Consider the following 22,293-nt stretch of genomic DNA (forward strand, 5'->3'; position numbering starts at 1 on the left):
GCCAATGGCGGCGCCCAGGGATGCTTCAATAAAATATGAAACCCTGCCCCCCTGATTCTGATCAAGTGTGCAGCACAAGTCTTGAAAAGCGAAGACAAAACGTCTCGATCGCCCCAGGTGACTGGTCCCAGTATAGGTCATAAGCCTCTCCATGTAATCTAACGGGAGGTGAGACAAACTAAATAATACAATTTTACTTAAAATAATTTTTTTTCCAAATATGTTTTTTGTCATTCTATGTAGTTTTTATCACGCTGATGTCAATTCAAGTGTTAGTTTTTTAAATAAGTTACGTTACGTCCACAGGGACGTATATTTATTATTTTTAATACCATTATTGTTCTTGAATTAGTTTCATTGTTAGAAAAGGGGCCCGTTCTTCGTACGTCGCTTATAACATCCGAGATGAAACGTCACATCCAAGATGATATCATCACGCTAATCAGTGAAAGTGACGTGACATTCAGCCAAGTATGGTGACCCATACTCAGAATTCGTGCTCTGCATTTAACCCATCCGAAGTGCACACACACAGAGCAGTGAACACACACACACACTGTGAACACACACCCGGAGCAGTGGGCAGCCATTTTTATGCTGCGGCGCCCGGGGAGCAGTTGGGGGTTCGGTGCCTTGCTCAAGGGCACCTAAGTCATGGTATTGAAGGTGCCCTTGAGCAAGGCACCGAACCCCCAACTGCTCCCCGGGCGCCGCAGCATAAAAATGGCTGCCCACTGCCAAATTAGCCAGATCCTTTCATAATCAGGATCTGGCTAATTTGGTTGATGATTAGTATGGCTGGATTAGTATGGCTGGATTGAGTTATCTGAGATAATTGCACGTTCATGGGTTGGTTTAAAAGGGGTTATGTATCGATACTTGAAACCACGATCAGCAATGCAGCGATTGGCTGGTGGCAAGACGACAACCTAATGACATCATATAATTAAAGAGACTACATCTGCTCTGTGCTGCCTGCCTCACTGGATCCGCTACAATTTGCATATCGTAGCAACCTTTCTACAGACGATGCTATTGCTTTCACCCTACACACTGCTCTCTCCCACCTGGAAAATAAGAACACCTATGTGAGAATGCTGTTTGTGGACTACAGCTCAGCATTTAACACCATAGTGCCTGCCACACTTGTTGTGAAGCTCCAGACTCTGGGAATAAACAGATCTCTGTGCAGCTGGATCCTGGACTTCCTAACACGCAGAAGTCAGGTGGTCAGAATGGGCAACAACACTTCATCCCCGCTGACCCTCAACACTGGTGCTCCTCAGGGCTGTGTCCTCAGCCCGCTCCTGTACTCCCTGTACACACATGACTGTGCAGCCACACACAGCTCGAACGTCATCATCAAATTCGCTGATGACACAACAGTGATAGACCTGATCACCGACAATGATGAGACAGCCTACAGAGAGGAGGTGAGCACCCTGACTAAATGGTGTCAGGAGAACCACCTCTCACTCAACATAGACAAGACCAAGGAGCTGGTGGTGGATTTCAGGAGACAGAGCAGAGAACACACACCCATCACCATCGACAAGACACCTGTGGAGTGGGTAAACAGCTTTAAGTTCCTCGGTGTAAACATCTGTGAAGATCTCACCTGGTCCACACACACTGATGCAGTGCTGAAGAAGGCACATCAACACCTCTTCTTCCTGAGACGACTGAGGAAGTTTGGAATGAGCCCCAGCATCCTCAGATCATTCTACACCTGCACTATAGAGAGCATCTTGATGGGCTGCATCACTGCCTGGTTTGGAAACAGCACTGCTGGCAACCGCAAAGCTCTGAAAAGGGTCCCTCCAACACACATACACAATGCAGTGTATGAGCTTCCCTCCCTCCAGGACATCTACACCAGGCAGTGTATAAGGAAGTCCCGGAGGATCATCAGTGACTCCAGCCATCCTTCCCACAGACTGCTCTCTCTCTGCTGCCCTCAGGAAGACGTCTCCGCAGCATCCGATCCCGCACTAGTCGACTGAGGGATAGCTTTTTCCCTCAGGCTATCAGACTTATGAACAGTCTGAACTAATACACCCTACAGCATACTCCACAATATGGTATACCACACACTGCACTTTAACTTTAACAGTTCAACACCGAACTATTTAATACAATAATCTACCTACTACCACTGGATTCCATCCAATGCACATCCATAACATTTCTGTATCCAGCCCACGTACACTCTGTTGCACCTTAGCATATTTTCATGCGTATATATGTCTACATAATGTAGAATGTGTACATTCTGTGTATAGTGTATAATGTGTAGTGCTAACTGTACGTATGTACATATTGCGTAAAATTTGTAGTGCTAACTGTAAGTATGTCCAATAGTACACTGTGTGTACTGACTATATGTATGTGCATATTGCATATTTTCACCTGTTGAAGTCTGTATGGTTATATGTTAACTGTTTCTGCAATTTCTGGTGCACGCTCTCAAGAATTTCACTCACCAAGGCACATGTGCTGTGGTGATGTGACAATAAAAGTGACTTGACTTGACTTGACTTAAAAACGACACCTGTGACCTGACGAAAACCTTGACACATTTCTGGAGTTTTATAGTTAAAAAGCCAAGCGAACGTCTCCGGTTACTGTCGTAACCTCGGTTCCCTGAGAGACAGTGAACTCGGCGGCCTACGCCATGTCTCGGCAGAGCAATCATAAATAATTCTTGTATACATTAAAGTTAAAGTTAATCCCCAGCCAATCAGATACGACCTTGCGACATGCCTCGAAGGGATTGGATATAGATTCCCGTGAGGGGGACCAATCAGGTTACTTAAAATCATGTCTGAAAGAGACGCAGCCCCATAGCTATACAAATATGACACAGTCCTGTGAACCCACATACAAGCGTATAGCAAAACAGTGCAACAACCATTAGAAGGAAATGTTGGGCACACATAGGGGATGACCGTATGAGGCGTTACAGTCTGAACCTCTCCCTACAGGACCTGGTCGAAACCACCAGCACCGTCAAGCGGCTAGTGGTTGCAGGAAGAACCACAGGTTGTACTCACCGATAGAACCTGTGAGGCTAATGACTGCACGTCCAAGTTGTAGAATCTGGCGAAGGTATTCTGCGAAGACCATCCAGCCGCCATACAAATATCTTTGATAGAAATTCCCTTAGTCCACGCCCACGAGGAGGAGACAGCCCTCGTCGAATGGGCTCGAACACCAATAGGACATTCCATACCACGGCTAGAATATGCCAAGGCAATAGCGTCGACCACCCAATGTGACAGCCGTTTTTTAGAGACAGGCCGTCCTCTGGTGCTGCCTCCGAAGCATACAAACAGCTGCTTGGATTGCCGAAACGCAGCCGTGCAGTTGACATAGAGTCGTAAAGCCCTCACCGGACACAACACATGACTCGGGGTGCCGTCCAATGAAGTCTCCGATTCTGGAGAGAAGGCAGAAAGAGCCACCACTTGCGCTCTAAATGGTGTCGAGAGCGATTTAGGCACATAGCCAAATTTTGGCTTGAGCGTGACGTTACAATCACCTGGTCCAAACTGCATAGAGTCCGCATTCACAGAGAGCGCTTGCAAATCCCCCACGCACTTGCACGAAGCAAGGGCGAGCAGCAGCGCGGTTTTAAGCGTGAGCTCCTTCAAGCCGACAGACTGAAGTGGCTAGAATGGCGGGAGGGCTAGCGCTCCCAGCACCAGATCCCAGGATGGCATTGTAGGGGGGCGGGAGGGTTTTAGTCTTCTCGCGCCTCTCAAAAATCTGATCACTAGATCGTGTTTCCCAACTGAGCGCCCGTCAATAGCAGCGTGAAAAGCTGAGATAGCTGCAACGTAAACCTTAAGCGTAGAGGGCATACTGCCGCCGTCCATTCGTTGTTGCAGAAAATCCAGAATGTCAGACACGGGGCAGCTTTCCGGGTCCCGATCATTCGATTCGCACCACCTCTCAAAGACTGCCCATTTACAAGCGTACAGGTGTCTCGCGCCTCCGCAATCGTGTACATCACGCGGTGAGACAACGAACCCAGGTTTACCGGTTCCCGCACACCATCCACACCTGAAGTTTACACCATTCTGGGTTGGGGTGCCATATCGAGCCGTCTGCCTGAGACGGGAGATCTCGTCTCAGCGGGATCGGCCACGGGGGAGCCGTTAGTATTTCTAGAAGATTGGGAAACCAAGGCCTGTTCGGCTAGTATGGAGCGACTAACAACACTCTCCTCTCTGATTTTGTGCAGCACTTGTGACAAAATCTTTAGCGGGGGAATGCATACAGACGGGCATTTGGCCACGGCATTGTGAGTGCATCCCCGCCCAGGGGAGAGCGCGACAGCGAGAAGAACAGAGGGCAATGCGTGTTCTCCTCTGTCGCGAACAGGTCCACAAACGCTTTCCCAAACTGTTCCCAGATCAGTCTCACTGTCCCAGGGTTCAGTCTCCATTCTCCGTGAGGAATCCCGTTCCTTGACAGCATATCCGCGCCACTGTTCAGGCATCCCGGAACGTGCGCTGCTCGAATGGAGAGCAGATGATGATCGACCCACAGCAAAAGGCGTGCTGTCTGACTGTACAGGGCTTTCGAGTGTACTCCACCCTGGCGGTTTATGTACGATACCACCGTCATGTTGTCTGAGCGAATCAACACGTGGTGCCCCCTGATTTGCGTCATAAAACTCTGAAGGGCTAAAGAAACTGCTGTCAGCTCGAGGCGATTTATGTGCCACGTTCTCTCCGACTCTGTCCAGTGGCCCGAAGCCGGTAAGCCATCGCAGTGAGCTCCCCAGCCCGTCGTCGACGCGTCCGTCGTGACCACTTTCCGCCGCGTGACCAGACCCATCTGGACGCCGCGCTGGTACAAGTCAGGGTTCTGCCATGGTTTCAGCGCGCTTAAGCACCTGCGAGTGACCACAATGCGGGCACGGCCCAATTTCCACGCCCTTCTCAGTACTTGTGTTTTCAGCCATAACTGGAGTGGGCGCATATAGAGTAGACCGAGGTGACAGACCGTCGCGGCCACCGCCATCCGCCCCAAGAGCCTCTGATATTCCTTCAGTGCTACGGGACGGCCCAGTCTGAATGCGTTCAGAGCGGACATTAAATCTTGTATGCGCTCCTGGCTCAGACGCGCCCTCATTGTTATCGAGTCCAACTGCACCCCTAGATACATGATTGTTTGGCTGGGGCGTAACACGCTTTTTTGTACGTTCACACAGAGACCCAAACTCTCCAGGTGACGTAACAGAGCGTGTTTGTGGCTGTTGAGCACATCCTCTGAATGTGCCAAGATCAGCCAATCGTCCAAATAGTATGCGCATTCCGCTCGCTCTCAGAGGGGAAAGTGCTGCATCCACACATTTCGTAAACGTACGAGGCGCCAGCCCTAACCCGAACGGCATCACCATGAACTGATATGCTATGCCTTCGAACGCAAATCTCAGAAAGCGCCTGTGACGAGGGGCGATCTGGATATGAAAATATGCGTCTTTCAGGTCCACTGAAACAAACCAATCTCCGGGTCGAATCTGTGCCAGTATCTGCTTTAGCGTTGTCATTTTGAAAGCGCGTTTGTACAACACACGGTTGATGGGTCTCAGGTCTAATATTGGACGGAGACCACCACCTTTCTTGGGAACGACAAAGTACCGGCTGTAAAACCCGCTCTCTCTCTCGCTCGGCGGGACCACTTCTATCGCGCGTTTCGCGAGGAGATTGAGAATTTCTTGCCTCAGAACCAGCTCGTTGTGAGCCGGAACCGTCGACATGACCACGCCATTGAACCGGGGTGGTCTGCGTCGAAACTGAAGTATGTAGCCGTTCTCTATGACGTTCCGCAACCAAACCGAAATGCCCGGAATGGATCGCCATCGCTCGCAAAAAGACACAGAGGGCGAAGAGCCTTGCCCTCTGCATTCTGAACGACGCTGCTGTGTACCGGGGTCGTTGTCAGAAAACTCACAGGACAAGTGTGAGCGCTGTGTGTTAGGGAGGGTCGTGCTTCGCCGATCAGCGGGGAGCGCGAATCTCCTGTTGAATGATTGAATGACACTCACGTGCGTGTGTGCGAGATGTCGAGAGCAAGCCGCGGCTGCGGAGGTCCGACACCTGACACCTGGGCGTGAGCCTTGCCAGATACACGGGGAAGCTGTGAGCCCGGTTCTATTGACGGTTTCACGGCTGTTTGTAAGGCCGTTATCACTGGGGGAGGAGAAAAATGCTCTTTTTGTGAGGGTGTCACAGACTTTATTGCATTTTGAACATACACAACACAGACATTCTCGTAGTCGCCTGCAACCGCCAAGGGGACTTCGTGAGAATAGCTCAGACGCTTCGCAGCGGGCCCGCCGCTCAGCGCTCTCGTCCTCCACGCCCTCTCGTCAGGAACGAGGTTTTTGATCCGACGGAGGAGCTCCCCTGGGACGGTTCCCGCCTTTCTTGAAGCCGTGATGCCTTTCTTTCGGTGTCCTCTGCCACAGAGTTTTGGCGCGAACAGACGGCTCAGGATCTGGTGCTGATGCAGTGGAAGCAGCGGGGGGTCGCTTCGACGGCCGGTTGGAAGCAGATGAGGATCTACTGCGCGCAGGAGGCTGTGCTGCAGCCCGGCGCGGCAGGAAGTGACTCATCGCCCTAGAGCATTTCTGTGCCTCTGAGAAACGCTCCGCGATAGCCTCGACTGCATCTCCAAATAGGCCAGATGGAGATACAGGAGCGTTGAGCAGCGCCCTCCTGTCCGCATCCTTCAGCTCAGTGAGAGTAAGCCACAGATGCCGGTGGAGCACAACCGGTGGTCCGATCGCCTGGGCCGTCTTCTTTGTGGCTTTGAGCGCGAAATCCGTTGCTGCGCGTAAATCTTTAAACGCCTCCGGATCCGCCCCGCCCTCGTCCAGGGATTTCAGAAGCTGTGCCTGAAAAACTTGGAGCACTGCCATCGTGTGCAGAGCAGAAATTGCTTCTCCCGAGGCCGCGTACGCTTTGTCCGCTACATGTGCGGTCAAACGACAGGGCCTTGATGGCAGGGTAGCACCTGTCTTCAGAGAAGCAGAGGAGGGGCAGAGGTGCGTAGCGATGGATTCCTTGACGGGCGGAATGCGCGTATATCCACGGGCTTCCGCCCCATCGACCCACCAGCGTGAGCGCGAGCCGATTGGGGCGCAGCCCACACCTTAGCGACCTCGTCATGCAGGTCTGGGAGGAATGGGGCTCGTTTCCTCGGAGCAGCAGCTCGGCGGCCCGAGTAAAGGAACCAAGAATCCAGCTTGCTCTTAGCTGGTTCGTCGGGGGATTCCCACTCTAAGCCTAGACCACTCACGGCCTTAGTGGGAATCCGGACGAGTTCATCCTGGAATGCAGCGTGTCCCTCCACTTCAGAGCGCTCCTCCGGAGAGCGGGCCCAGTCCTTCTCGGACGTCGTTAGGGACAGCGCCTCGTCGAAATCAGGTTGAAGATCCTCCTCCAAGCACATTGGAGAGCGGGGGGGAGGTGAATTGTGCCATTCCGCGCGGTCGCCCACGTGCGGCTGGCGGCGGTGGGACATTGCCGAGAGAAATCACCGAGGGCGATATTCTTTCAGGCCCTAAGCACCCGCACTGAGAATTCTTCGCAGTGTGGGCAGCCTGACCCATTGAGTGCTGCCTCCGCATGGGCGAGACCCAGGCAACGGATGCAGAACTAGTGGGTGTCCGGGGCCTCAATAGGCCCCGAACACAGCGTGCAAACTTTCGACATGCTGGAACGCCAAGAGGGAAATCCGTCTTCTTGCGTCTTCTCAACAGCTGTCTCCTAGGATAATTGAAAGAGGAAGATTCTGAGGTTATGCCACCAACACGGCACAATATATAGTGGCGAGGCCCCGCCCATATTTGCCGTCTTGACTGGCATTGGCCAGTGAGAGTTGCAACTTCACTGGCGTTGTGCAATAGGATTTCAGGTAGGTTAGGAAGGAAGGGAGTCCCCAAGGCGTTAACGCCATGTCGAGAGACCGTTCTCGAGAGGGAACAAAAGTAAATGTTATAATAGATAAATGAAATGTGCACTTTTATTATTATTATTATTATTATTTTAATTTACATGATTCCCAATTATTTAGATTCACAATTTCTAATATTTGTATAGGCTTTACATTTTTATTTCAATGTAGTAATTAGCTATACATTTAATTTTATATTTGAACTGATTTGTTATGTGACAGCATTAATTAAAGTTTCTTAAGGGTCAAGATCATGTTATCTGCATCTCCTGCGCTCTATCAATCCATTTCCATAATATATGTCAGCACTCAAATTAATGCACGACTCTACATTATCTGTATAGCATGTGTGTAAGACTCGAATACAATTATGAAGTAATTATTTTATGACGATTATATCTTTCATTGAGTAAAACTGGCTGTGTTACAGACTACACAACGTTAATATATTATCTTTAAATTATTGTTTTATTATTATTATTATTATTATTATTACTTTAAATGATTGTCCCTGGATCAGTAGGATGCTCTTGTAATAAAGTAGTAGCAGTGGCTGGGACAGATTTTAAGTATCAAATCTGCTTAAAAAGATGCAATCTAATCCTGTTTACATGAAATAAGCCTGCTCCCGAGCAGGTTTAAGTTTACGGACCTGTTTTGCATTATTGACACTGTTTTCCTAATTAATGTTGTTCAGTTGCTTTGACGCAATCTTTTTTGTTTAAAGCGCTATATAAATAAAGATAAAGATGACCTGTTGCTATGACAGCAACTCCGGGATGAGCTTCAAAGAACCAAACTATCCAAGACTGAGTTAGCGACGTATGAAGAACGGGACCCAGGGGCCCGTTGCACAAAAGTCGAATTAAGAAAGCCAGGATAACAGAACAGTCGCGGCTTGACCTAGTTTAATCAGTGCATCCTGCCTTAATCTGTTGCACGTTTGCTGAGCCAGGATGAGAACGCGCGGATATGTCAAGCCAGGTGTATATTGTTTGGATAAATGCACGTTCACTGCATTCTTAAAAGATCACAAAATCGATCACAGAATCAATGATGCAAAAATGGACAAAACCCGTGCGGCATACTTTTCGCCCTAATGAGCAACAGCTTCTTATGGAAACGTATGAAGAAGTGAAACATATTATATGTAAAAAAGGCAATACAGCTACTGTAATAAAGCAAAGAGAGAATGCCTGGCAAACAATAGCGGACCGATTGAATGCGTAAGTAGTCCAAATAACCAGTGCTCCACTGAAACCCTCACAATTACAATCCAAGGAGTTTCTTGTCATTTTCAAAAATAATTGTATACTTTGCTTTAAATGTGACCAGTGGACTTGCATTTAACATGAAGAATAATTGCAAACACTTACCCACTATGTGCATCTATTTGATCTATTTAGTTTCTTTTATGTCTATTATCTGTTTAATCTTTGTACTCTTATCTATTTGTATGTAGGTTTTGTTTGTAATTGATTTGATGTAACCTATAATCAGATAATTTGCTCTATTTTTACCCATCAAATCTATTTTATCATTTGTATCTATCTATTCCTCTTAAAGAACAAACATGTCTGGCCAAAAAAGGACTTGGCAGCAAGTCAAGATTAAATACAAGAATATTTTGCAGGCTGGTAAGTGACTTGTTTGCGGAGAACATAGGTGACATGTTTTAAGACATTTTACTGTCTGTGCTGATTTTAGCAATAAAAAAAAGTCATATATCTGGTACGGGGGTGGCTCTCCAACCCAAGACTTCACCACAGCAGAGGAGCTGGCCCTGGACTTAAATAAAGGGAAGCCAGTGATTGAAGGGATCCAGGGAGGGACAGCCACTGCCTCTGGCCCAGCAAGGGATACTGGCCTCCTCATACAAGGTACATTATTGCCATACTACTGCACACGGAAAATATTGAAATCCATATATATTTTGTTATGTGGACTATGTGACTTTGCCTTACCTTGCAGTGGCTGGTAACACCCTTACACTTTTGGAGCCACCAGACTATAATTCATCGGTGAGTACTCTTTATTAAATCATAGGCTTTGCATGTCCTGTCAAAATATCAATACAAGTATTGAATATGGCAGAGGGAAGCCACATCTACAGCAGTGGAGTGCACTTCTGCTGATGATGAGACCGTGTCGCTGGACTCCAGAAGGCTCGAGGTATCATGTCAATTTTGTGGAAATGGACACATTTTTTTTAAGTTCATAATAGATAAGAAGTCAGGGAAGTGGTATGTGGTAAAGTGAGGTATGTAACTCTCAATTCAAAGAACCAAACAATGGGTTTTGTTTTCAAGATAATTTTATTCACGGTTTTGTCTCATACATGTGTCAAATGGAGGGTGCACATTCCATTGTGACTCATATTTGTCAGTCTTAACCTTTTGTGCCTTTTGTGAAAATTAGACAAATAATGATTTGTTTGTTAATGGTGATTCTCTTTGTCTTACCTTCTTCCTGGAACTTCCTAAGGGGAGGGGCCCGCAAACAGGAAACTTGACTTATACCATGCCAAAGGAGGAGGTGCTCGGGCATTGAGAATGTTGAATGATATTGCATTGAATACATGTCTTTTGGGATTCTCGTTGGTTTTCGTGGTGAAAATGGCGCTGGATAAAGAAGATGCTAATATTCATATTTGAAGGTTGATGTTAAATATGATTCTGATAAATAAGGTATGTAGATTGTAATTGAAATAGCCCTGCCATTGGTAGGTTTGAATTTGAGGGGAGGAGCCTTAACTATAAAGAGTCTAACTGTTTGGACAAAGGGGGGGGTGGGGAAGAAAAAGAGAACTGAATGTGACTGTTGGGCCAGTAGCCAACCTGTTTGATGTTTCTAATGTAAATACTATTGTTTTTTGTTTTTTTTCCTTTTACTTTTGTTTGACTGCTAAAGGGCATTTTTGTCCTCAACGGACTACCAGAGCACATCCTGTTTTGCTCTCAGAGGGAGAAGAGGATACGGTGGAAGCTCAGGTGGGTGATTTGGAGCTGGGGGCTGCTGCACAGGAGGAAGTCATTTCAAGCATGTTTCACCAAGCAGGCAATATTCAAGATGAAGAGACCCGGTGGTAAGACCCAAGACTGGGACAGCTAGTACTCCTCGAGATGGTAAAGACAATGTTGTTGTGGGACAGGAATTTTTGATAGAAATTAGGGATTTCATGCGACAGCAACAAAGAAATGAGAAAATTCTGTTTGATTTGAAAACCACCATTTTTCAGAAACCTAGAAATGAATGGGGGTTTGAAGAGCAAGGCAGCCAAAATACTCACCACCCCTTACCTACACCAAGGACTTACCCACCACCATTAAGAGGTACGATACATTCAACTCAAGCTCACCCTGTTGTTGATAGCATACAAGCTATAAGCCAATCACCGGCTGTACCTTATAGACGTTATCATGAACCCCGAATCCCTGAATTCATAGAGGGGGAAGATGTGGAGAGTTTTTTTATTCGTTTCGAGCGTATTGCAAAAACGTGGGGATGGCTAACAGATGAATGGGTGGCTCGAGTTGTTACTCTGTTGACACGCATGGCCTTGGAAGCGTATGCTGGGATGGATGAACAACGATCCGGCTTCTATGAGGACATCAAGGCTGCAATAATAGCTAAGTACAATGTAACGGAGGAGACTTATCGCCAGTGCTTCAGGAGTCTCACAGTGCCATCTGGTGAGTGTCAGAGAGACCTATAATCGAATCAAAGGTTTGTACAAGAGGTGGATGCGACCAGAAGTCAAGGCTAAGGAACAGATAGGAGAGACTATCATTCTTGAGCAGTACCCGAGGATTCTTCGTCCAGATGTGAGGACTTGGGTTAAAGAAAATCAACCCCAGACTGGAGAGGAAGCTGTGAGATTGGCAGAGAGGTATATGGCTGCACATAGGGAACCGCAACGGACTTACAAAGGTACTGTGGGTAAGGGTAAAACTGAGGAGCCCAGTGATCAGACTGTGGGAGTAGTGGGGAAAACTTATATTGCTGCTAAGGGGCCCCTGATCTGTTTTTACTGTCAGCGGCCTGGGCACAAGGCATCTCTTTGCCCATTAAGAAAAAACAAGGTAACAAACATGTGTTATGTTCCCCGAGATGAGCAGTCCAGTGAACTATTGAAATCCACTGACAAACATAGACATGTCATATCAGTAATGGTCAATGGTCATCCTGGTCAAGCACTTGTGGATACGGGGAGTACGCAAACCTTGGTGAAATCCCATTTATTGAACTGTGAAATGTTAAACTATGGGGATACAGTATGTTTAGGATGTGTACATGGGGAAGAACAGACCTATCCAACTGCTGATGCATCCATGGTTATCGAGGAACAGGCATTTTTGCTGAGGGTGGGGGTGACTGACAACCTGGCATATGATGTGGTGTTAGGTGATGATTTTCCTTCTTTAACTGATCTGGTCAATGCAACACCCAAAACTTGTGCAGTGGTAACCCGATCTCGAACCAAAGGGCTACAGCCCCTTCCTAATGCCCAGGCAGATTTGTTTGGCTCTGGGGGGGAAGTTTAAAAAGAGTAAAAGACAACGAAGGCAAGAAAAACATAAGGGGAAAGTTAAGGCCCAGGGTATTGTACCATGTCTCCCTGGTCCTGAGTCTGATTTAATTGATTCCCAATGGCGGATGCCTGACAATTTTGGGGGATTGCAGAGGTCAGATGTTACCTTACAAACTCTGTTTGAGGTAGATGGTAATCCTGCGGGTGTACCACAGTTTGGTGGGGATCAGTATATCCTAAAAGACAATCTTTTGTATACGTCAAACACAGAGAGTCCCAAACTGGTAGTGCCTACTGAACTGCATAAGATGATCTTACATCTGGGTCATACTATACCCTGGTCTGGACATTTAGGTCAGCAGAAAACTTGTGGGCGAATTGGTCAACGATTTTACTGGCCCAAAATGTATCAGGATGTACAAGATTATTGTAAGACCTGTTCTGAGTGCCAGCTTGTAGCTCCTGTCCGGGAAGGCAGACCGAAGTTATTTACAGCCTTTACCAATCATTGGTACCCCGTTTGATCGGATAGGTATGAACATAATTGGCCCTTTGGTGAAGAGTAGTACAGTTAATCAGTTTGCCCTGGTAATTTGTGACTATGCAACTAGATATCCTGAAGTGTACCCTTTGCGATCCATTCAGGATAAACATATTGTGAAATGCTTAATTTACTTGACTTCCAGGGTTGGAGTACCTTCTGAGATTATTACTGACCAAGGAACTAATTTCATGGCTAATATGATGAAATTACTGTATAAACAATTGGGTATTAAAGGTATCCAAACTACACCATTTCATCCCCAAACTGATGGTTTAGTTGAGTGTTTTAATGGCACACTGAAAAACATCCTCAAATATTTTGTGGCTGAGACAGGTAGAGATTGGGATAAATGGATTCTGTTTCTGTTGTTTGCATATAGAGAGGTGCCCCAATGTTCAACTGGGTTTTCTCCTTTTGAGCTTTTGTATGGCAGGCAAGTTTGAGGCCCCCTGGACATGCTTAAAGAGGAGTGGACGGCAGAGAAACCAGCCCAGTGCAGTGTCATCTCTTATGTATTGAAGATGAGGGACAAGCTGGAGACGTTCAGGACTTTGGCCAAGGACAATCTACAGGATGCCCAGAAGAAACAGAAGGTATGGTACGACACTCATGCTAGAGAAAGAGACCTAAAGCCTGGACAGAAAGTTCTTGCACTGTTTACCTTCAGGTACCTGTAAACTGTTAGCCAAGTGGCAGGGTCCATATGTCGTTACCCCCGGCGAAAACTGGGCCCTGTAACATATGAGATTCTGTGTCCTGAGAGAAAGCGTTCTAAACAGATCCTTCATGTCAACCTGTTGAAAGAGTTTAAGGAGAGGGGACTTGAACCTAAAGATCAAGTGGTACTGATGGTGCGGGCAGTCATGGAGGAAGAAGATGAGTTAGAAATGGAACATTCAGTGGAGGATCCTGGCCTTAATTTACACTTAAGTGAACAACAACAACAACTCACAGAGGTACGTCAATCTTTTCCATCTCTCTTCCAGGAGAGACTGGGGCATACCCAAGTGGTCACCCATAACATAATCTTGAAAGAGGAAGCTCCAATCCGACAGAAGCCATATCGAGTTCCTGAGAGCATGGTAGAGAATCTAAAGAAGAAGATTGAAATGATGTTGGAGATGGGAATCATCGAACCTTCCCAAAGTGAGTGGTCAAGTCCTATACTTTTGGTTCCTAAGAAAGACCGTGGACTGAGGTTCTTTACAGATTTCAGAAAACTGAACAGTGTATCCTGCTTTGATTCCTACCCGATGCCTCGGATAGACGAACTGATTGAAAGGCTTGGTAAAGCTCATTACATGACTACACTAGACCTATGTAAAGGATACTGGCAAGTGCCCCTTGACCCTTCTTGTAAGCCATATACTGCTTTCTGTGCCCCCACTGGACTATATCAGTCTACTGTAATGCCTTTTGGGTTACACGGAGCACCAGCAATGTTCCAGAGACTTATGGACAGTGTACTTGCTGGGTGTGACCAATATGCTGCAGCATATTTAGATGTAGTAATATATAGTGGAACGTTGCAGGAACATCTAGAGCATCTTAGTGATGTCCTACGAAGGCTTCAGAAAGCTGGACTCACTATTAACACCACCAAATTGATAATGTGAGGTATGTAACTCTCAATTCAAAGAACCAAACAATTTTTTTTTGTTTTCAAAATAATTTTATTCATGGTTTTGTCTCATACATGTGTCAAATGGAGGGTGCACATTCCATTGTGACTCATGTTTGTCAGTCTTAGCCTTTTGTGCCTTTAAAAAAGAAAAGGTGAATGAAAATTAGACAAATAATGATTTGTTTGTTAATGGTGATTCTCTGTCTTACCTTCTTCCTGGAACTTCCTAAGGGGAACAGCGAACAGTTAGCTTGACTTATACCATCCCAAAGGAGGAGGAGCTCGGGCATTGAGAATATTGAATGATATTGCATTGAATACATGTCTTTCGGGATTCTTGTTGGTTTTCGTGGTGAAAATGGCGCTGGATAAAGAAGATGCTAATTCATATTTGAAGGTTGATGTTAAATATGATCTCATAAATAAGCTATGTAGATTGTAATTGAAATAGCCCTGCCATTTGTAGGTTTGAATTTGAGGGGAGGAGCCTTAACTATAAAGAGTCTAATTGATTGGACAAAGGGGTGGGGGGAGAAAAAGAGAACTGAATGTGACTGTTGGGCCAGTAGCCAACCTGTTTGATGTTTCTCATGTAAATACTATTTTGTTTTTTTGTTTTTTTTTTCCTTTTACTTTTGTTTGTTTTTCTTGTATTGGAATTTTGATGGATGGAACCTGGTTACACTGTTTGGAGCATGCCCTGACAAGAAAATTAAATCACCTTAAAGAAACTTCAGAGTTTTTACCTTTTCTTGCTGCCTGCCTAGCCACTGCTAAAGACTTCCTTACAACATGGTACTAAAAGAAAATATCATTTGTTACAGGATCCTGACATTGGGCAGCCTGGCAACATAGTGAGTATTGCCTACAGTAAATTTACATTATGCAAAAATTCTGCAATGCTAACTAAAAGGTGTTCACAGAATTCACAAACTGTCAGATATCTCTACACAACGCATCTTAAGAGACATATCAAGCTGACAGAAGTCAAGATTGATGTGAACAAAAGAAAGCTGCAGGACATGGACCTTGAGATGAAAATTTAATTCAAGACACTGAGGAAACTAGAACTGGAAATCCAGAAACTAGAAGGAGAAGTAAGTGACTTCAGTTCATACTGTAACCATGACTGTAACACAATGTATTTATCATAATTTTTTCTCTCAAAAGCTCCAAGCTGACAAGTGATAACTGTAAAATAATAAAATAAAAATATTCCAAAACCATTGTGGTCTTGTAACTTTTTTTTATGAATGTCAAGTACACTTTATAGTTATTGATCCAGTGAAGTGGAACTAGAATTTGGGAAGATAACCACAGTGTGTGCTACCGATGCCAAATAAAATGCATGTACACATGAGAAAGTTATATAGCCTACATTATCCTTTATTAAGGGATGGCCTAAATCAAAACTAAATTAACTGAAATAATTTGCAATGTATTGTTCTCTAACAAGTCTACCATTTCTGTCATCTGGGAATATGGCAGCATTGTCCCAATCAACATCCAAAGCAACTCTGGGAGCCCTTTCTTTTCTTAGGCTGGCAATATTGTGCAGCACTGTGCAGGCAACAGTCATGTCAGATGCTCTGTCTGGGGAGACCCTCAGTTGGTGCAGGCACTGAAATCGTGATTTCAGGAGGCTGAAGGTCATTTCAGTTTGAGCCCTGGTTTTGGCATGGGCATGGTTGTAAGCTTGCTGTGCTGGGGTTTGGGGGTCTGTAAGGGGAGTCATCAGAAATGTCTCACACGCATAGCCTTTGTCCCCCAGCAGCACACCAGAGAACTCACCTGCGAATACAAAACATAATTCTTACAAGTACTATACTCTTGATGTTCAAGATGCTTAAAAAATAGGATGGCTTACCTAGAGAGAGTCTCTGGTAAATTCTACTAGCCCGAAAGATTCTGGAGTCATGGACTGAGCCAGGCCACTTTGCCTCTAAATTTGTGATAAGGCAGTCAGCATCACAGATCATCTGTAAAAATATATATAATCTATTAAGGTCATTTAATGTACAGAATAATTATGTAGCTGACAGTAACCATAACTCCTTTTTACCTGAACATTGACACTGTGGAAGGATTTCCTGTTAACATAATCTCCCTCATGTGCCCCTGAGGGGCGTTGGATACGAATATGGGTGCAATCTACTGTACCAGTTACATTAGGAATAGCTGTAACACAAAATGAGTGTCATACTGTGACTGTGCTAATGTAACATTTTGTAGTAATCTGTTATTATTCATGTTACCTGCAATCTTGTAGAACTCCTCCTTGATGTGGATAAATCTTCTGTGACCAGGGAAGGTGATAAATATGTGCACAAGAGATTTCATTGCCAGACTTACATTTCTTATTGTGCGGCAAATAGTGGCTTTATTGAGGTTTTCTGCATCACCGACAGAATACAGAAACATGCCAACTGCATCTGTGGGACAGTGAGAGCATGACTCCGTGCTGTCCTGTGCTGTATGTTTGGACCCAGCAGCCTACACAAATATCTGATGCCATCACCTGAGAATCTGTACCTCTCAGTCAGATATTCGTCTGAAAAGGCCAATGGGTCTGCCCTATCTCAGAAGACTCTTTCATGCCTGAATGCTCATCTGAGTATTAAAACAAAGGGCAAGCCATTGTGAATAGGAAACACACAAATCTTTAGTCTATATATACTACATATTGACCTCGTTACGGACTTAATTGAAACCACATTTGCAACTTCATGAGCTATTTCTTATTTTCTCATCAACTGCAATAAAATATAATCTATTGATATTTTTCTCATTCAACAGTACATTTCTACTCTATACTTGCATATATAGATATACATAGTGCAAAATAACTATACTATACAATATGAGAAATAGAATATAGACTGTGTTGGCATTCATTGTGGACAGCAAAGTAATAATTGCTCAGGTAAATCTGCTTTCCTCACTGAGTGTAAGACAATAAACACTTTAAATCTCAAATAATATATATATTCATCAAACCTCTGACAGTGAAATGAAGCAGTTTTCAATAATAACTAAAATAACAGTACACATACTTAGATGAATGACAGTATATCTAGTATTTTAATGCAGGACCATGAAGTTACTAAAACACATTAATATCTAGTAGGATTTAGGGAGGAACTAGCCGATAAATCACTAGGATTAATCTTAACCTGGTTGTTAGCCTGCTCCGGAGCAGGCTAGCTGCAAAGTGTAAATCTCCATAGTAACTTGATGTAGATTAATTTAGCCTCCCTTCATGCAACCGAGTCAGGGCTAAATTCAGCCAGGATAACTGGAAAATCCCAGCTTAATCCCTTATCTTGCTTTTGTGCAATACCCCCCAGGTGTGGGCATGGTTGAACGCCCGTGTTTGTTTTTGCTCTGTCTCTCTCTCTCTCTCTCTCTGCTGCTCCTCAGGGCAAATCATCATCACCTGTAACTCGATTGTGAGAGTGTGCCTGAGACCAAGAGGATATTGGGGCAGTGTTGCCAATTTAGCTACTTTGTAGCTAGATTTAGTGATTTCCCTGCCCCTTTTAAAACTTTTTAAAAGTTTAGGGACAAATATAGATCAGTGAATTTGCCATTATGATGTCATCTAGTGAGATTAAGCAATCAGTTTTAGCTACTTTCAGTTGAAAGCAGTTGGCAACACTGATTGGGGCAGTTCAGACTTTGCTTGGGGACACACTTCTCCCCTGCTCCAGACTGAACTTTGTGGTTGCTTTTCATGCAGAGACAATAGTTGTGTATTAGCAATGGCTAATTGTGTTTCTGCATGAACTATTAATGGATATTGTTCCAGGTTGTGATTAAGCAAAAGGTATTGTGGCTCTTTTGTCTTGAGTGATTTTTAGTCTGTGTGTTAAGAGGGATGCTGTAGGGGGAGAGTGCCTTTTTCTTTTTATACTGCATTTTGCTTCTGTTTTTTTTTTTTTTTTTTGTATAGCAAGGGAGGTGAGGGAAGGTGAGGGTTAGTTAGAGGCTTCTCCTTAAATTAGTCGTGTGACGTCATGATTGACAGCTTCTCTGAGTGAACTGAGGCGCCAAAGGATATTTTCAGGATCTGAAAGGGATTGGAGTTGTATTTACCTTAACACAAGCCTCTTGTACCACAATTAGAATACAAAAATTGGAGCAGTCAAGTTAATTAATAAAGGGTCAGGGGCGTGTGCCTACGATCGGCTCTGCGGGAGTCTGGGTGGGATGCGGCTCCGCTTCACTCACTGCTGCACAGAATCAGGTCCCAAATCAGTGCAATATATGTCTGCGCCCTATTGGGACATTGGCGGCTTCACTTTTCTTAAAAGGAATAGAGTGAAGGTCCATCTTTTTACAGTCTATATGATTCTGACACATACATGAATGTCTCTGGGCTAAGCCCCAGATATCCGCTCACCCGAGAATCACCACTGACTGATCATGTAAACAATGATCAGTCATGATTAGCCTATACAATTCATTTCAATTCAAGTTTATTTGTATAGTGCTTTTCACAATGCAAATCATTGCAAAGCAGCTTTACATTTACATTTGGTAATTTTGTAGACACTTTTACCCAAAGCGACTTATAATTGGGGGATACACAAAGCGATTCTTCTTAAAGAGGCAAACAGACACAGGAAGTGCTTGTAATAGCAAGTTTTAGACATTGTTCAAATAAGTACAAGCTAGAAAGAGAAAGAATAAATAAAGAGAAAGACCATTTTTTTATTTTTATGATGAAGTCAAGTAGCTTCGGAAGAGATAAGTTTTCAGCTGTCGCTTAAAGATTGTCAGGGATTCCTCATTCCGGATAGGAGTGGGAAGATCATTCCACCAGCCAGGAATGGTGAATGAGAATGTTCTGGAAAGGGATTTTAAGCCTCTCTATGATGGTACCATGAGGCATCGCTCACTAGCAGATCTCAGACTTCTGGAGGGGATGTAGATTTGTAATAGTGAGTGGAAGTAGGCGGGTGCTGAGCCTGTGGCTGTTCAATATGCAAGCATCAATGTCTTGAACTCGATGCGAGCTGCAACTGGTAGCCAGTGCAAGGAGATAAAGAGAGGTGTAAACCATGGGCTCTTTTGGGGCTTGTTGAAGACCAGTCGTGCTGCTGCATTCTGAATCCTTTGTAGAGAGGTTTGATTGTGATGGAAGTCCAGCCAGAAGAGCATTGCAGTAGTCCAGCCTAGAAATGACAAGGGCCTGGACAAGAAGTTATGCAGCATGCTCCGTTAGAAAGGGCCTGATCTTTCTGATGTTGTGCAATGCAAACCTTCAAGATGGTGCAGTTTTTGCAATGTGGTCTTTGAAGGTCAGCTGGTCATCAAAGGTTACACCAAGATTTCTGTTGATGGGGAAATTGTAGAAGAACCTAGCTGGATGGAGAAATCATACTGTAGAGTTGGAGTGACAGGGAAGACAAGAAGCTCAGTCTTTGCCAGGTTTGAGCTGGAGGTGATATTCTTTCATCCACTTTAATCTTTACAGAAGATTAAAGTTTCTACTTTATATTTAGTAATAGCTTATCAGTGGTGATCTCAAATTGATGTCCACATGGCAGAAATGTAAGATAAAAATCAAGCAGTTAGTTAATGTCATGTAATCAAACAGACAATGAACACTATTAACAGATTATAATGATTATATGTTGCGATTAACTTATAGCAAAATATGGTAGTTTTGTATGTTGTCTGGGAGGTTGGGATCATCTGAGGTCCTCTGAGGGGTTTACATCATCTCTTCTCAAGTGTTTGGTCATCTCAGATTCTTTGTAAGGGGTGGATGCAGACTGAAGCTTGTGTAAAACGGGATGCCAGTCCCATGGTAGAAACAGAGAAGGAAATATATATATATATAAAAAAGCATAATTGCTGTTCCAACTAAGAAAATATTATGTGTTCAACCAAAGCAAAAGAATGTTAATGTGCATTTGATCAGATGTAACTGAGTTATGAGATACATTTTGTGAATGCTTGGCTAAAAAGATGCGTCTTTAATCTAAAGAGAGAGAGTGTTATCAGGAAGGCTATGTTTCTAAAATGGAATAATGCTGTTTTTGTAACATGGGAAATATGATTTTCAAAAGTCAAGTTGCTGTCTAATATAACACCCAGATTTTTGACTGTAGAGGAAGTAACAGTACATCCGTCTAGTTGCAAATTGTATTCACCACATTTACCTTTAATGCTAATCTTATATTATATTATATTATACTAAACTAAAATAATAATATATTAAATCATATTATAAAATATTATATTATATTATATTATATTATATTATATTATATTATATTATTAAGTTTTAAAGCCTATTATAAAAAACTGACTTCAAAGACCAATTTGGAGTAAACTTCACAGTTATGTCAAATGCAGCTGCACGAGCATAGTGGTGGCAGAAAAACACTGGGAACAAGTGGAGGGAAAGGGGTAAAATACATGGAATAAGATAATTTTTTTTGTTGTAATTTTTATAAAATACTGTCGTCAAAGATGCCATTTGAAGCTAAACACAGACATTTAAATGGACAAACTATGGATGAAAACTGCTATTATTACTCTACCTTTAAAGCCAGGGCTCGACAATGCAAGCATTTCACTGGCATTTGTGACTAAAAATAGATATGTGCAAACTGGAAAATATATTTAGGAGCATGAGTGCAAATTCAATACAAAATACAAAACAGCCTAACTTACACAGTAGCCTATAACAAACATTAATTTCTTAAGTTTATTTATCGAAAAATAGTGATATAGCCTTATATCACATTGACTCCATTGTTAAAAAGGCCCAACAAAGGTTGTACTTCCTTCGCCAGCTGAGGAAGTTTAACCTGCCACAGGAGCTGCTGAAACAGTTCTACTCAGCCGTCATTGAGTCTGTCCTGTGCACTTCAATAACTGTGTGGTTTGGTTCAGCTACAAAATCAGACATCAGAAGACTACAGGGAACGGTTCGGACTGCTGAAAGGATTATTGGTACTCCCCTGCACACCCTCCCCTATACATCCAGAGTGAGGAAAAGGGCTCAGAAAATCCAATCACATCCAAGTTACCCCATCTTTGAACTTTTGCCATCTGGCCAGCGCTTCAGAGCTGGAAATACCAGGACAGTCAGGCACAAGAACAGTTTCTTCCCCCAGGCAATCTACCTCATGAACAGTTATATGTTCCCCACTTATGCAATAAAAATGTGCAATATCCTTTATATTTATTTGTTACCCCTCCATCCTAGTACATCCCTGCATCTTACTCAGTTCTAATCCATTATCATCTATAGCACAACTGTTTATACAATTTATTTATTGGAAAAAATGGAAACACTTAATGAGTTTTGAAGACATCATCGTATTGGTTGAATTATACAGGATTTCCTTCTTTAACATTCCACCTGAAAACAAAGATGCGTGGTGCCAAACCCCCTCACAAAAGATGAAAGCCATCATGTTTACATCTGTGACGTCGAGCGCTTATCAGGATCAACTAAACGCTGGATTTTCTAAAGTATGTGATATTTTAAATATATGCCCCGTGGCCAATTTGCAATGGCCTCCCTAGTCTCCAGATCCTCCATGGCAACCTGAACTGCCTGCTCTGCCATGGTTTCCCTGATCCGCCCTGGAGGCTATCCTT

At 44.1% G+C, this 22,293-nt stretch overlaps 1 protein-coding gene and 1 long non-coding RNA gene across 2 annotated transcripts; one reads left to right on the forward strand and one right to left on the reverse strand.

Annotated features, from left to right (window-relative positions):
- Nucleotides 1–8,902: 8,902 nt before the first annotated feature.
- On the forward strand, nucleotides 8,903–15,694 carry LOC122146231. Its single transcript, XR_006160894.1, has 5 exons — nucleotides 8,903–9,197; nucleotides 9,538–9,851; nucleotides 9,943–9,992; nucleotides 10,066–10,143; nucleotides 15,495–15,694. It is a non-coding gene; the product is annotated as an uncharacterized LOC122146231 (long non-coding RNA).
- A 242-nt stretch (nucleotides 15,695–15,936) lies between these two features.
- LOC122146043 (putative nuclease HARBI1) lies at nucleotides 15,937–17,010 on the reverse strand. Its single transcript, XM_042763071.1, has 4 exons — nucleotides 16,926–17,010; nucleotides 16,733–16,860; nucleotides 16,538–16,649; nucleotides 15,937–16,461 (listed from the first exon to the last, which is right to left on the reverse strand). The coding sequence occupies exons 1-4, from the start codon at nucleotides 17,008–17,010 to the stop codon at nucleotides 16,088–16,090; spliced, it is 699 nt and encodes a 232-aa protein (XP_042619005.1). The 3' UTR covers nucleotides 15,937–16,087.
- Nucleotides 17,011–22,293: the final 5,283 nt, after the last annotated feature.

This window comes from Cyprinus carpio, chromosome A9 (assembly GCF_018340385.1).
Source record: "Cyprinus carpio isolate SPL01 chromosome A9, ASM1834038v1, whole genome shotgun sequence".
In the NCBI taxonomy this organism is placed as follows: Eukaryota; Metazoa; Chordata; class Actinopteri; order Cypriniformes; family Cyprinidae; genus Cyprinus; species Cyprinus carpio.

Coding starts and splice junctions, on each gene's coding strand:
- LOC122146043 (XM_042763071.1), bottom strand. CDS start 17,010: ATGAAATCTCTTGTGCACATATTTATCACCTTCCCTGGTCACAGAAGA. Junction 16,650..16,732: donor TCCACAGTGTCAATGTTCAG/GTAAAAAGGAGT, acceptor ATATTTTTACAG/ATGATCTGTGATGCTGACTG. Junction 16,462..16,537: donor TTACCAGAGACTCTCTCTAG/GTAAGCCATCCT, acceptor TTGTATTCGCAG/GTGAGTTCTCTGGTGTGCTG.